Raw genomic sequence first — 16,464 nt, forward strand, 5'->3', positions numbered from 1 at the left:
TTTAGCTTCAATATTTGACATTGAACTGAATCGACATATAAACCGATTTGAGCTGAATATATTATTGTCAAAAAGGTGTGACCACTGGGTGCATAAACTGGGTTTCAACATTTAACTTATACTTAACCATGTATATTACAAAAAATACAGTTAAGCGAGGCTATACAAATTTTGATTCTCTTACAGAAGTGTAAAGTACTTAAGTATTTTTACTTAAAAAGGGTACTTGCGTTTTTAAGTATCTGTACTTTATGTATCTGTGTTTTTCTTTGGCAAACTTTTACTTATAACATAATATGGTACTTTTCACTCCACTACATTACATACATACAAATGTTTTTACTTAAACTATTATCTGAGTAAAAGTATTTAGGAACTAGATTTTTTATGTCAGAATGTAGTGGTTAAAAGACAGTTAATTAACTTTATTGTAAAGCTGCTTTGAAACAATCTGTATTGTATAATTAAAGATACTACTTTTTAAAGTACACTACAAGGAGAAGGGAGATTATTTGTTTTTCATCAAACTTATAAAACAACATACATTTTCTTGGCCAATAAATGAAACAAATCAACCCTGAACTTTAATTTGACACCCTTCAAAGATCTGCGTGCCTGTTTGACTGATTCCCAGACTTTTTCATCCCATGACCCACCTGAGACAGGTGTAATCCCAAAACCCACAAAAATATAATGGGCAATATTAATTTGTTCTCTTTACAGAGCAGAGTATTTTCTATTTTTCTTGTCATTGTATGTCTAAAATATAATGCCAACATATTTTAAGGTAAGATTAGATATCCAAACCACTGTCATTGTTAATCATCACCTGGACTGTTCTTGTGTAAGTTCACATAACACCCTGCAGTTTGAAGCCCTCTGCCCTGTACCATTTCAATAATACCATTGTACTAATATGGTAAGCATAGATTTGATGATTATCACCTCATATATATTCTTTTAACAATGGTTACTTCATTATTTACAACGCATTTGACTTGTTTAAATCCAGATAAAAGAGTCTTGTTATGATTCCCTTAAAGGCAGAGGTTGAAGAGAGCTCAGGTGAGACATTAAACCCAGGAATGCGGTTTGTGAAGCCGGTTTGGTGAGGTGATATATTTTCTTCAAACAAAGTTAAACCACCCAATTCAACTGTGAAATCGACTTACCTGAGAAACTGTGCTGAGATCCGCGGAAGAAACCGTTTTTATCATTTACAAACGTCCAAACATTTCTCAACCTCGCGGGTTCATGACGGCGGCTCTCGCACCCGAAGCCGGTAGCGCGTGAACTACCCATACCTGCTCCACTCGCCACGCTCACATGACACGCGCCAAAGAATGTCAACGCCCATTTTAAAGCATACATTTCTAAAGGCACCACAGGCGTTTACATGTGAACTTTTTCTTTGTGTGATTTTCTAATTATGGGGTTATGTACGCCTGCGTCACAGCGACGGACGGACGGCTTGCGTTTCTAGTTACAAGGGTTTAAAATCAAAGATATAAATGTTTATTTGATCTGGGAAATAATTTGTATATGTTTGGTGGATTCGTATGTTGGTTTACAGAACCTAAATGGATGCATTTTGTGAATTGTATTTATTTATTTATTTATTTTGATATAAATATATAATATAATAAATACAATTTGTCCACACTAAACAATATCAATAAAGGTTCATACACAGTTTCTTGTAAACAATATTATTATGTTCGAAAAGTGCTTAACTATTTTGCAAATATTAAATAAAGGCCATGGTATCATTAACTAACTAAAACTAACCGAACCTGTCTGTCAATCGAAATTAAATAAAAATATAGGTCTACATACTACTATATATACCATATATATATCTATATATACATTTCATTTATATATAGACATTTTTATTTATATAATTTAAAAAACATTTTTTACATATATGTATTTATATTTTGATATATTCTATATATACACATGTAAAAATACAAATAAAATTAACATTAAAATTAAAAATATAAAAATAAAAGCTAATTCACTATCAAACTATAATAAAAAGCAAAAAACTCCTCATGCAGTGATACTTTTTATGTAAGGTTGGGGAAGGTTGTCCTGTGTGTTTGTGTTATTGATTCTTTATTTGATGGTAATATTTGTTGATATAAAACAACACTGTCACTGTTTTGACTTAAGATGCAGACCAGTATTGTTTTTCTGTAAGGTTTGTTTGCAAAAACTACTTAAATGTCCTAATACTAACTAATGCCTAGTCCTGGATGAATCTAAACCTTGTCTGGGAAACTGCCCAGGAGGCCCAGTTTGCGTAACACAAGAACACCAAAGTTTCTCCAAGGTCTATTTAACTACCTTTTGTGCAACAGGATGTTAAAGGAGCTTCTAAAAACCTTTATTTTAACTATATTGCTTATAGCAAGCATATATAAGTACTGTGAGTTTTGTGTTTAACTGAGTTTTATTTACTTTAAGCTCATCTTGTATAAACCATTGGTACACTGAGACCCAGTTTGCGCAATAGCAGTGTGCGCCAAACCGAAAATGTTGAGCAAAACACATTTGCTGTGAGTGCTGGAAAATACATATAAATGAACATTTTCTGATCAATACTCTCCTGACCCCTAAAAGATAAACAGTGCTACTGCCAATATATCAAAGGTTGAATTTACACAACAGCTCATTTACGGGAAATCTGAAATGGACTTCAGTTAACTTGATACAAGTTTGTACAAAACTGCAACATCAAATCTGTATTTATACCTGCTGGTTCACCTAATACAAAATAGCTGATGTTTCCAATCAACATGTCCAAAACAGATTACGACATGGAAGCTGCATCCTGCAATAGGTGTTTCTATATTTTTTTTTCATTGAAATTTAGATATTTTGTTACATTCCCCTAATATAGTGATCGAGAGAAGTCACAAAAAAAAAAAGTTTATACAATATTGAGTTATCTAACAGACACATTACCGTTGCAGTATCATTGTATTTATTTAAATGAATCAAAGTGTACGAATATTACGCTGTCCTAAGTTTGGAAATTCCTGCCCTTTCTGTATGTGTTACCTAATCACTATGATGGTAAGAGGGCTATCAGACGGGGGTTGGGGGTGGTCTCTGATAAAAGTGAGGCTGAGTATAAATTACATGGTCTGCAGCTTACAGGCGCTTTATAGAAAAACAGACAAACAGACAGGATGAAGGTGCATCTGCTTTGTTTGACTGTCGTTCTTCTCTCCTCACCGCTCCTAACACTATGTGACCCACTGTGAGTATTTAAAACACTATTACCTTAAAGATTCACGTATTTCTGAGTATAACTAAACTTTTTTTCTATTTAGATTTGTCCTGTCGGCTCCTAATTTACTGAGGGTGGGTTCCTCAGAGAACGTGTTTGTGGAGGCTCAAGATTACGCTGGAGGCAACATAAATGTGAAGATCGTAGTGAAGAACCATCCACGCAAAAATCAGGACATCGTTTCTGAAACAGTGACCCTGACTGCGGACAACAACTACCAGCTCCTTACAAAAATAAAGGTGACACACTTTCATACTTGCTCATTATAAGCAAATGTGAAGAAGAAGTGTGATTCATTACAAATCTGTTTCATTTGAATGCAAATTTTAAATGAGAAATTAGCAAGAGGTCTCTGAAAAACATTTGCTGTTTATTATGTTTAGATACCTGATGATAAAAACCATTTCACCGACGATCCTCTGGAGAAGCAATATGTCTATCTACAAGCTCAATTTCCTACCAAAGTTTTGGAGAAAGTAGTCATGGTCTCATTTCAGTCTGGATATATATTTGTACAAACAGACAAACCCATCTACACACCGGGTAGCACAGGTAAGATCACAAGAGTATGAAAACATACAATCAATTTGCATCTCCTTCTCAAGTTGTAAGATGATTTTTATGTTTATAGTTAAATTTAAGATTCTCAAACTTTTTTTTTGCAGTTCAATACCGGATTTTCTCTCTGACTCCAAACCTGCTCACACTTAGTCAATCTGGAATCTCTGTGGATATCATGGTACACATTTAAATAACAATACACAGTAATGCCTTTTTGCACACACATCTACAAAGCGAACTTCTGAGATTTTTCATTGTGTTTTCATGAATCCACAAGAGATCACAGTCTCAACAGAGAAGGTATTTCCAGCGCAAGGGATGAAGTCCGGAAAATATCAAATCCCAGAGGTTGCCAGGTGTGTATTAAATCCTCTTCAGCTTAAGACAATGCTGTATCTAAATGTAGCTCCTCAATTTAACAGTAAACTGAAGCTGTAAACTACAGTAAATATGATCTCAGTTGTTAAATCAACTCTGTTCATGGTTTGTTGTCTTTTGTTTTGATATTATGACATCTGACGTGTTTATGTTTAAAGTTCTGGGATCTGGAAGGTGGTCACACGGTACGCAAACACTCCACAGAAGACGTTCACTGCAGACTTTGAAGTCAAAGAATATGGTGAGATATGACGCAACAAAACCAACATGTTGTGCAACTATGAGATAACAAAAATTGTGTTGATCTATTTGTCTCTGTGTGTTTTGGTTTATGTGCTTCCAACTTTTGAAGTCATTTTAAGCCCCAGGAAGCCGTTCTTCTATGTGGGTGATGAACGTTTAACAGTCGACATAACTGCAGAGTAAGATCGATTATTCTTACCTTGTATGGAAATTGAATTTTTACTCTGTGTAAATGTAAAGTGAAATATGCAAATTAATACTGTAATACGAGCAAAACCCCAAAAAAGTTGCCCTAACATTTCTACTTCTTTCCCAGCAAGCAATGGCCTTCATTTAACTGTCTAGGTTAACTGCACTGTAAAGGAAATTGCAGCATGAAGTTGCAAGCCAATTCCAGCTACTATTTTAAGTTTTGGCTTGTGAAAAGTTGACATAACTAATAAAATCAAGTTGAAAGTTAAGTTAAAATAACAAAAATGCTGCATATTTTTTACAGTGTATAGACCCGGCTTATAGTAACCTATGCTTCTACCCAACATAAACTGGAATTTGGTCGGGTTTTCCAAAATAACTTATGAGCTGTATGATATTCCTTCATGAATGCAAAGTCATCAGTGATTACAAAGTGTTTGGTTTCATTTATGTATTTAATTTATTTTTGGCCTTTGGATAAAATTTTCACTGACAGTCCATATGCCTAGATGTCTGGGGCTATAATATGTCTATTAGAAACGTCTTTTAAACCTAAGACTGTTTGATTGGTTGATATGGGAGCTTTTGAAGTAAAAGAGAAAAAACATTTATTAAAGCCTCCCAAAACTATAAAAAAATTGTATTTAGAGTTGCGGTTTCAATCTAGCCTTGCTTTTAAATATATTCTACAATATCATGTAAACTAATTGTGCATCATATAGTAGCATCCAATTTTGATTAATTTAAAATTGAATCTCAAAGGACTTTTCAAATGTATACAGTACAATGGGCAGGACTTTTCATGTAATATAGTTTGTCACTTGAGGAAAAGTTTAGGAACGATAATATCAATGTTTTTTTAGGTATCTCTTTGGGCAGAAGGTAGATGGACAAGCATTTGTGGTGTTTGGTGTGATGGACGAAGATATCAAAACAAGCATTGCTGCCTCTCTAAATAGAGTCCAGGTGAGCTTTATAGCCAAATGTGACCAAACATGATTTTCATGATTTAAACACATTTAAATTCAAATACATTATGCTGGAAAGACTGTCACCATGAATACATTTTCTTTGTCTCATATATAAATAGATAAGTGATGGAAAGTGTGAAGTAGTTCTGACCAGGGAGATGATCCTTAAGACCTTTCCAAACATGAATCAGCTGGTTGGAAAGTCAATCTTTGTTTCAGTCAGTGTTTTAACAGAGACCGGTAAGAATCGGCGCACACACTGTATATCTGTATGAACATGTGTATGTGTGTGCTGTAGATATAAAGATGGGTGATCGTGTGTGTTTCAGGCAGTGAAATGGTAGAAGCACACAGGAGGGGCATTCAGATTGTGACGTCACCATACACCATCCACTTCAAAAAGACACCTCAGTTCTTCAAACCTGGGATGCCTTTTGATGTCTCGGTACAAAACTAGACTAGAAAGATGATAAACTGAAGGAAGATGTCTTGATAAGCACTTGAACATTGATTATAAATGTGCTCTATAAATGATGTTACCAAGCTTTCAAGTTGTTGAAAGTGTTTTGTCTGGGTTTTTATGAAAGGTTTACGTGACAAATCCTGACCAGACACCTGCTGTAAATGTGCCAGTAGAGGTCAGTCCTGGAGGTGCTGACCCTAAAGACGAAGTGGTCAGAGGTCAAACAAAAGCCAATGGTATTGCAAAAGTCACCATCAATTCAAAGGGAGAATCTTCAACACTGCAGATCACTGTAAGATCTGACTATCATTACTGATCTAGTGCAGAGATTCAATTCATTCTAAAATTAAGTGAACATTGATTGAAAATAGGCATACATATATTCTTTTTATCTATTTATAATTTTCTAGGTAAAGACAATAGACCCAACATTACGACCTGAACAGCAGGCAGTGAAGACAATGACAGCTCAGGCCTATAAACCCCAAACCAACAACTACCTGCACGTTGGCATTGATGCTGCAGAGCTTGAAATTGATGATCAAATGAAAGTCAATCTGAACACAGGAAAAAGTCCAGGAGTCAAAGATCAAGATTACACATACATGGTAAGAGAAATAAGTTGTTATTTATGATGGTGCATAGTGTAACAAAAGTTTGTTTCAACTCTTCCAGTCACGTGGCAAATACGGCAACAAGCAAAAAGCCACAGCTGATTTTGATTTTTAAAAATAAGGATGCATCAGTAATTTCCCCAACTATATCAAACATGCCTTCTGCACTACTAGGACTTTACAACATAATAAAAAGCAAAACTATCGATATCGGCAAATGCCACTCTACGTAATCGAAAATCAATATTGACACAGCAATTTTGTATTAGTGCATCCAAAATTGTATTTTTATTCCAAGTTTTACTTTTACTGATCGTAGGTCAAATCCGAAACATCTCACTACAACCATCTTATGACGATTTATCTTGTGATCCCACATCCCCATCTTGACCTCAAAATAATAAATGGTCATCATCATCTTCGTTGCTATAATTAGATTGTTGGTCGCAAGACCACTGGACCCTTGTTTGAAAAGCAGACTAGCAAACAGTACTAGTGATAATTGTAAACAAATGATGAATGTTAAAAATGTATTGCTGAAACACAAAGACTGTGAACTATGTAGTACAAATTACACTGTTAAACAGTTTCTCCACACTTCTGTGTTCAGGATTATTTGGGTGGGGCTAAAAAAGTGGCTCGATGATGCACTGGAGCCACCAAGCATGCCCCGCCCCTAACACAATCGCAAGCATCCATTCAGGCTGTAGCGGTATTTGAGAGAGACCGGAGCTTTATGTGAGTGGGCGTGGTTTTAGCGTCAACAGCGGCCACGCCCCTAGCGTTTCAGAGCAGATAATCCTGCCTGTTTTTCCAACCGTATTTTATTTACGTCTTTTTAATCATTCAAATTTGTGTGGTTGAGTGGTTAATAATATATTTTTCTGTGGTGTGACAAACTGAGAACAAATTTAATATCGGACTTTTTCAGATTATCAGATTCATTTCTTGTAATAATTTAGACTAGATAAGCTAGGTATACGGTAATGTGGTGCTGTAGTTTTTTTTTTTATATACCATTCAATCTAGAAATCTGGGTCTCAATTCAATCTTCCTGAAAAGTTATTATAATATACCAGAATAATAGCTTCATGTTTAAGACTAAGGGCCCTATTTTAACTATCTAAGCGCATCGTCTAAAGCGTACAGCGCAACGTCTAAATGGCCGTGTCCGAATCCACTTTTGCTAGTTTAACGACGGGAAAAATGGTTTGTGCGCCGAGCACATGGTCGAAAAGGCTAGGTCCTTTTTTTTAATGAGTAAAAAGAGTCATCAAAAAATTATTTACAAGTATGTAAGAAAAGGTTTGTACTCTAAAAATACTTTATTTGTAACAAACAGGAGATAAAGAATTTACAAACGGCTCTCCGCACCTTTCAGCACTTGGACAGTGTCAGTTTTTTTAAGCATTACTTAAAAATGTTTCTCATCTCACCATATCCACATGTACAGAGTCATCATATACAATAAATCCGTGAGGTAGCATTTAAAAAAAAAAAAACATTTAAAAACAGATGCATTTGTTTAAAGCAAAGCATTTATTTACTTACCAGGCTGCAGGTGAAGCAGCTCTTTGTGCCTTTTAATGTCTCATAATCGGTCCAAGAGGCTCAATATAATCTTTTACATTCAATCCTTTAATCTTTCATATTTAAAAGCGTTTTTGTGCTGCTGCACATTTATGTATGTGATAAGCAAACCTGCGTTGTCGTTCCATTTATAGGCGCATATTACTAACGCGCTCTTTAAAAAACAAAAAACATATTGCGCCTATTTTTGTTGCCTCAAAATAGCAACGCGCCAACAATGCGCCTGAACACACCTCGTTTTTACATCAGAACGCTCATGGGCGCAAATGCATTGCTATTTAAACAACGTGGCGCTAAACGTGAAAATGCCCATTGCGCAGGGTGGAAACTAGCAAAAAAAACTGGCAAAAGACACTTGCGTCGCGCTTTGCACTGCATTGCGTCGGGTGTAAGATAGAGCCCTATATGTCTTGATACTAATCTGTCTCTTATTTTCAGATCACCAGTAAAGGGCAGATTGTGAAGGCAGGCAGGTTCAGGAGAAGAGGACAGTCTTTGGTGACTCTGTCTCTGCCTGTAACCAAAGACATGGTGCCGTCCTTTCGCTTTGTGGCTTATTACCATGTGGGTACAAATGAGGTGGTGTCTGATTCAGTCTGGGTTGATGTGAAGGACACGTGCATGGGAAAGGTAAAGTAAACCATAACAAAAAAATGACCAGGAATCATTTTATATTAATGCATTCACATACCTTTTTAAATGAAAAAAAAAAAATAGAGACATAAGTGTGCTTATTCTTGAGGTTTAGTGCCAAAAAAGTTGTTGGCCAATCTAACACAACGATCATTTTCCACATTCTTCATATTTAAGCACTTTTATCCCTTTTCTAAATTATTCTTATGTTCTGCCTTTTTGTCTCACATTCAACAGCTTGAACTTCAGGTAAAGAACAAAGCCAATCATTACAGCCCAGGTGATGAGTTCAGCTTGCAAGTAACTGGAGATCCTGGAGCTAAAGTTGGACTGGTGGTGGTTGACAAGGCTGTGCATGTGCTCAACAAGAACAGATTAACTCAGTCTAAGGTGATGAATCCGGCTACACCGTACAAACAGTGCATGAGTTTTACTGGCGTTAAAAGCTTTCTTAACCTGTCTGTTTGCTGTCTGTAGATCTGGGACATCATTGAGAAACATGACACTGGTTGTACAGCAGGCAGTGGTAGAGACAGTATGGGGGTTTTCTATGACGCTGGGTTGATGTTTGAGTCCAGCACTGCCGGAGGAACCAGCACCAGAACAAGTAATCTCAATTTCATTTTAAAACAAGTCCTTATAAAAACTGTATGTTATTGATTTTGTATGTTATTGTCCTCTAGTGCCTGAATGTCCTGTCAATTCAAGGAGAAGACGGAGATCTGAGAGTATTCTGCAGGTCACCACAACACTTGGTGAGGATCTTGATAATTTTGCATACAGATTTAAATCTGATTGTAATTTTTCCAGACAGGGTTTTCAGGATTTTCACAAAAGTTTAATACCTTACAGAAAATGTTCTTGTTTAAATATATGAACATACAATATATCAAATGAAAGAACAAACCCTCTGCCTTCAAAAAAAAAAAAAAAAACTTTCATTCTACCTTGATTATATATATATATATGGGTAGGTTTCTTTAAAAACACTAAATTTTGAGACTACCCAGCTAACAGAAAAAAGTTCTAAGAACGTTCCCTGAAAGTTTTTAACGTTCCAAAAAACGTTCTGCCAACGTTAAAAGTGTCCAGTTTTCTTGACGTTCTAAGAACGTTTTTGTGTTGTCTCAACGTTAGAGGAATGTTACATTTTACCATTTTTAAACGTTATGACAATGTCATGTTTTAATGTTTACAGTCACACAATGTTTAAAACAACAACTGTTTATTATATTGACTTCTTTGATTGTTATGTAAATGATAGAGAAACATTGCATTTTATTGTATTTGTTTTTTATATTTGTATTATTTTATTATATTTATTATATATTTGTTGTATATTGTATATCTATTGTGTGTGGGTTTGGATGTTGATGTTTTGTTTCATTTTGGGTCGCCATTGTTGTGATTGGTGTTCGTTTTAGTTGGGCTCTTGAGCCTTGTCTTTGGCTTGCTAGTTTTTCCCTGGTTGTGTTAACATTTTGTTAATACACCACATTTGTTGTGAACGTGTTGGGTTGGTGGTGTGGTTCTGTGGTGTGGTGGTTGGTACATGGTGGTAAAAAAACATTCCTAATTGATGAACCAATCAAAAGTTCATTTTCTGTCAACAATGCAAACGAGATCCAGCACTTTCAGAGCAGTTTGTCATTAAGGAGTTTAAGAAACTTTGGACAAAAAATATCTGCTGTATAATTGGGACGCACAAACATCAAGAATCAGACTATGAATCTCAACCATGGTGACAAAGAAAATTGGGAAAAAGAATCATTATTTATCCATGCTGCAGTGCATGCTGGGAGTCCTGAATGAGATTTGTAATTTGTTAATACCCAGCATGCATTGCAGCATGAAGTTTTTCATTTAATTGTCACCATGGTTGAGATTCACAGTCCGACTCTTGATGTTTGTACGTCCCAACCAAACAGCGGATATTTTTTGTCCAAAGTTTCCAAAACTCTTCAATGACAAACTGCTGTGAAAGTGCTGGATCTCATCCACATCACCGACAGAAAATAAACCCCCGATCAGTAAATTAATCAGGAATGACTTTTTACCACTATGTACCAACCACCACACCACAGAACCACACCACCAACTTAACATGTTCATAACAAATGTGGCGTATCAACAAGAAGTTAACACAACCAGGGAAAAAACTAGCAAGCAAAAGACAAGGCTCAAGAGCCCAACTAAAACGAACACTAATCACAATAATGGTGACTTAAAATGAAACAAAACATCAACATCTAAACTTACATATAATAGATATATAATATATAATAAATATATAATATATAATAAATATAATAAAATAATATAAATATAAAATATAAATATAATAAAATGCAATGTTTCTCTATCATTTACATAACAATCAAAGAAGTCAATATAATAAACAGTTGTTGTTTTAAACATTGTGTGAACATTAAAACATGACATTGTCATAACGTTTAAAAATGGTAAAATGTAACATTCCTCTAACGTTGAGACAACACAAAAACGTTCTTAGAACGTCAAGAAAACTGGACACTTTTAACGTTGGCAGAACGTTTTTGGGAACGTTAAAAACTTTCAGGGAACGTTCTTAGAAGTTTTTTCTGTTAGCTGGGTAGAGTGATTCTCAAAACATACACGCAGTTCTTACTCTTTCAAGTGAGGCATTGCTTCTGGATTGCATACGTTTTGGAAGAGCCCCACCTGATGGATAATCCGGATTGCCGGAAATATTCCCCTTTATGTACATTTATGCATTTGAAGTGCTAATGTTTTTTATCAGTACAGTACAGTGCGATCTCTGGGATTAAACCCACGACCTTATACACAATGGACTACCAACCGAGTTGTTGTACAGGAACACTTTTCATTGTTCTACTGTTGTGCTTTTAGCTAGTAAATACACTGGTGAGCATAAGAAGTGCTGTGTGGATGGAATGAAGGAAAATAAACTCGGCTACACCTGTGAACGACGATCCACATACATCATAGATGGACAAGAATGTGTTCAGGCTTTCCTGCACTGCTGCAACCAGATGAAATCCAGCAAAGAGAAAGCTGGAGATGAAGACTTGATTCTGGCTCGTAGTACGTATCCTAATGAATATTGTTAGCTGTTCCAAACTTTTTTGTCTCTAAGAAATTATTGTCTGAATTTAAGTGCACATATTATGCCTGTTTTTACAAGAAGTAATGTTAAAGCCGGTCCACATGGAGATGCTTTTAGCTGTATACAAAATTTTTTATAGAATATGCATTTTCTCCAGTTGGATTCAACGTTTTTGGAGCATGAATCCGCTATTTTATTGAAACTGTGTCTCATAGTGGACAAATCTAAAACCATCACCCTTGCGTCTACGTACAGCCAGTCCGTATATTTAAGCCCCTTTCTCTCACAGATTATGGAAAATACACCAAAAAAATATATAAGTTTGCTTATCGTCTGATATTTCTCTCTGGAAAACCCATGTGCATGCATTTATTTTCCAATCTGATCATGAACTTTATCCAAAAGTCACACACTGCCAACAGACATTGATGTCCAATTTTTTTTGCATAATAGGTGCCCTTTAATATGCCTAGATTATTTTATTTATTTTCCTAAATAATCCCTCATAATATTTTCATCTGTTAAAATAGGTGAAGATGATGATGACTATTATACATCATCTGATGAGATTGTGTCACGGACACAGTTCCCTGAGAGTTGGCTTTGGGAGGAAGTAACTCTCCCCGCTTGCCAAGACAAAAACTGGTAAGTGGAAGTCTTAAGCATGGTTCATATTCAACACGTGGAGCTTGTGGTACCTAATGACCCAAATGACAATCGTGGAGTGGACGGTCGTATGTTTTGAGTAATTTTTCACACGGCGCTGCATTTGAAAATGAACTACTAATGCCGTGGTCCCACTAGACCCCTGAGAAACCAGATATGACATCACTCAGCAATCCGTCTTTGCAAATTAATTGCTAAAATAGAGCTCATTGGAAGTGTACTGCTTTATCACCTGTTAGCAATGTTGAATAAAAGTGGACTGTGGGACACGTCTACTATTATTGATTCCTCCATCTTTCTGATAAGGTCACGTATATGACATGTCGATTTCCTATAAGTCCTCGTGTAATATAAATACCCAGGTCAGAGTTTGCCAGATTTGAACTTTAGAATGAGCGAAATGCGAATTTTTTTTACAGGAGTGTTTCCGGTTTGCCGCATGTGCATGAATAGAAGTCAATGGAACAAAAAGTCTATTGTGACCGTGGCATTAGGGGCAAGCATAGCAGGCACAAGTGTACAGGCATCACTATGACCCATTCCTGTGAAACAAAACATATCCAAAACTTTAATGTTACAACAAAATTAAAGGGACACTTCACCCATTTGCATTAAGCTTTGTATAGTTAGAACCCCAGACATGTTTTTGAATGGTCATGCATAATTTTCTCAGTTGCCGCTGAGACAGGAGAAATACAGATTTCGGTGTTGCACTTCCTTCTTTCAATGATGTAAAAATCATAATTTTGCATCATTGAAAGAAGGAAGTCCAATATCTTTGTTGAGGGAGTGAGACTACAAATACCCCTTTTCTCGGTCAAATAGGCACCAAATTCTAAATGTATGTTACATTTCACCTACAAATATAACACACTTTCAATAAAGATTAATGTTTCTACGGGTGAAATGCTCCTTTAAGAATTAATTTGCATATTTAACGGAGGCAAGCTAATGAATGACTGCTGTGCAGTAAGTAAACCTCACTCCACACCTCAAGAGGTGCTCTAGCAACAAACAATAAAGGTCATGACCTTTAGCGTCCCTGTTAGAGCGCCAGACTGTGTCGACTTATCATTGGTTCAGCGGGTTTACTCTGTGCTATTAATCTCTAAAATGAAAGAAAATCAGCAAATGTGTTGTGTAAGATTAACTTTAAAAATTACTTTAATTGGTAACGCCTAAAAATTTTAATTTTAACCACTTTAAAGTTACCATTAAACGAAAGTAACGATTTTCTTATTTTCCTGTGGTGATATCCAAGTAAAACGGCATATGAAATAAATAAAGGCAGGGCTGGACTTGAATTAGTCCAAGGAGAACAGATTTGATCGTTTGAAGTTGGGTCATGTTGCTATTTTCTAATCGCTGCGATCTTTTCCCGGTCCCTGCCCACCTGCCATACCATATGACTAGAAGTAAAGAGAGGTCATTTTGAGGAGGGGAGGAGGTTTTTGTTTTTGATTAAACTGTTTTGAAATATTGTGGTATTTTTACAATGACTTATCTGTGAGCAAAACATTTGTGTGCCCTAATAACTTTAAATTTTTTTTATTTTGACTAAGTTGAAAATGTTTAAATATTTGTTGTTACTAATTGAGGTATTTTTTTGTTATTTTCTTAAAGTTAGAACATTTTAGTTGAAAAAAACTGACACAACACTTTTTTAGGCGTTACCAATTGAAGTTTTTTTTTTAGTTGAACCCACAGTTCGGACTTCAAATTTTTATTTTCTCATATTCCAGTTTAACAACAACACTCACCAAAGGAAGAATCTATCTGAAAGAATCTATCACTACTTGGCAAATCTTAGGGGTCAGCCTGTCAGACACAAATGGTAAGTTGAAGATGCAGAAAATCTCGAATTTAGGATTTTCAAAGTTTTTGAGCTAAAATACCGCTTTTAACATTTTCATAATTTGTCTTTTTCCTTGAAGGTATCTGTGTGGCAGATCCTCAGGAGATGATAGTTTTTAAGAATTTTTTTATCGATCTCAAGATGCCGTACTCAGTCGTTCGCAATGAGCAACTGGAAATCAAAGCCATTATTCACAATTACACCCCACAGAAGACGAAGGTAAATCTGTCTGTAGTATTTGAAGAATTCAGATGCAAAACCCTCTCAAAGTGCCTTTTTTATCAGACTTTGTGTAGTTTCTATAATTAAATTTTAATTGCAATGAAAAGGTTTTGATAAAATGTCACTTTAGTCATTAGGGCCCAAAGGCCTACATCAGGGATGGGCAACTTCGGTCCAAAAGATTAGCTCCAACTTGCCTCAGCATACCTGCCTAAAGGTTTCTAGTATGCCAGTAAGACCTTAATTGGCTGCTTCAGGTCGGTTTTCATTTATGCTTTTTTTCATTTATACTTTTGCGTCGTCGTCCGCGTTGACGTGCAAACACACAGACCACTGGTAGGCAGTATCCACACGTGGAACCACAGTAGCAGCACGACCATCAATGAAGTTTGTGAGTTAACTTGGAAAGGTAACTCACAAACGAATAAGAAACAGCAATTTGTTTTGTAAGATTTCAGAAGACCAACAATAATGGAAATAAATAAACAGCGACTTTTGTTGCAGTTTGAGTAAAATCACTTAGTTTATGGTGAACCAATCACAGCGCTCGCTGTGTCACCCATTAGCTCCGCTGTACAGGAACTCCTCCTATGACATTCATGCAATTGAAACCAAACTTGGTCAACATTATGCCAAGACATTGGAGATACTAAATTGCGAACAGATTTTTTATATCTCGAATGCTGTTGCCATGGCAACGCATCAAACTTTCCTTTTATAACAGTCATTAACTCTGCCCAACAGGAAGTCGGACATTTTGGATGTAATGCTAATTTTTTGACATTTGCAGGCCCTGAACTCCTCCTAGGGGCTTCATGGGATTGCCACTAACATAATGTCAAGACATTGAAGATGATAAATTGTGAACAGATTTTTTTTATATCTAGAACAATGTCACCATCGCGAGACAAATCAGTGAAACAGGAAGTGTCTCATAACTTTTTAAAAACAATTCACTGGAGAAGATTTAGTGAACATTCGGTTTCTACCATTATCAAATTTTTGACATAGAAAGCATTTAGTGGCTTTTTGCATATGAGCTATAAATTCCCCTCCTTCCTTTTTCTTATTTGCCTTTTTTTGTAACTTGTCAACACGGTGTGTCTTCCGTTGCATTTTATTAGAATGACTTATACAGCAGGCTCTGTAAAAGATTTTGGTCTACATTCAGATATGTCTACTCTCTCATTCTCAATAGGTGCGCGTGGAGTTTATGGAGACAGAAAGCATTTGCAGTTCTGCTAGTAAGAAGCGTAAATACCGTCAAGTGGTTGAAGTCGACCGCTTTTCTACAAGATCTGTTCCATTTGTGATTATTCCAATGGAGCTGGGCAATCACCAGATTGAGGTGAAAGCTGCAGCATTTGATTCTGTCAACACTGATGGAGTGAGGAAGACCCTGAAGGTGGTGGTAAGTCTGATTGGAAAATCTGGACATTCTTCTGTTTTATCTGTTATTTTTTAATGTAATAATACATGTGGATCAGATTACTGGTTGATAACTTTTCCTTTCTCCTTCAGTCTGAGGGTGTATTAAAGGAGCTGATGGAGAAAAATGTGGAGCTTAGTCCTTCTAAGATAGGTAAAATTTAATTTAAATCACAGAAAGATTGTCTAATTTAATTTAGTCAAATAACGAAAATGCAGTGAATATCAGTACTGTACACAC

General features: G+C 35.9%; 1 protein-coding gene across 2 annotated transcripts in view; it reads left to right on the forward strand.

Annotated features, from left to right (window-relative positions):
- The first annotated feature begins 3,112 nt into the window (after positions 1-3,112).
- Positions 3,113-16,464, forward strand: part of LOC129443864 (complement C3) — a 73,245-nt gene continuing 59,893 nt past the window's right edge. Inside the window, exons 1-22 of one of the 2 annotated variants that reach the window (XM_073860128.1) lie at positions 3,113-3,271; positions 3,345-3,540; positions 3,685-3,853; positions 3,967-4,040; positions 4,109-4,218; positions 4,399-4,477; positions 4,571-4,662; positions 5,539-5,641; positions 5,766-5,886; positions 5,976-6,091; positions 6,234-6,401; positions 6,520-6,717; positions 8,752-8,943; positions 9,184-9,336; positions 9,424-9,553; positions 9,630-9,701; positions 11,836-12,030; positions 12,583-12,697; positions 14,461-14,552; positions 14,653-14,792; positions 15,994-16,206; positions 16,317-16,377. In XM_073860128.1, the coding sequence (XP_073716229.1) occupies positions 3,201-3,271; positions 3,345-3,540; positions 3,685-3,853; positions 3,967-4,040; positions 4,109-4,218; positions 4,399-4,477; positions 4,571-4,662; positions 5,539-5,641; positions 5,766-5,886; positions 5,976-6,091; positions 6,234-6,401; positions 6,520-6,717; positions 8,752-8,943; positions 9,184-9,336; positions 9,424-9,553; positions 9,630-9,701; positions 11,836-12,030; positions 12,583-12,697; positions 14,461-14,552; positions 14,653-14,792; positions 15,994-16,206; positions 16,317-16,377 (2,860 nt within the window). In that variant the 5' untranslated portion in view covers positions 3,113-3,200. The remainder of the gene's footprint in view (positions 3,272-3,344; positions 3,541-3,684; positions 3,854-3,966; positions 4,041-4,108; positions 4,219-4,398; positions 4,478-4,570; positions 4,663-5,538; positions 5,642-5,765; positions 5,887-5,975; positions 6,092-6,233; positions 6,402-6,519; positions 6,718-8,751; positions 8,944-9,183; positions 9,337-9,423; positions 9,554-9,629; positions 9,702-11,835; positions 12,031-12,582; positions 12,698-14,460; positions 14,553-14,652; positions 14,793-15,993; positions 16,207-16,316; positions 16,378-16,464) is intronic. The other variant, XM_073860126.1, reaches the window with a different exon arrangement.

Source organism: Misgurnus anguillicaudatus, chromosome 3 (genome assembly GCF_027580225.2).
Source record: "Misgurnus anguillicaudatus chromosome 3, ASM2758022v2, whole genome shotgun sequence".
NCBI classification, from domain to species: Eukaryota; Metazoa; Chordata; class Actinopteri; order Cypriniformes; family Cobitidae; genus Misgurnus; species Misgurnus anguillicaudatus.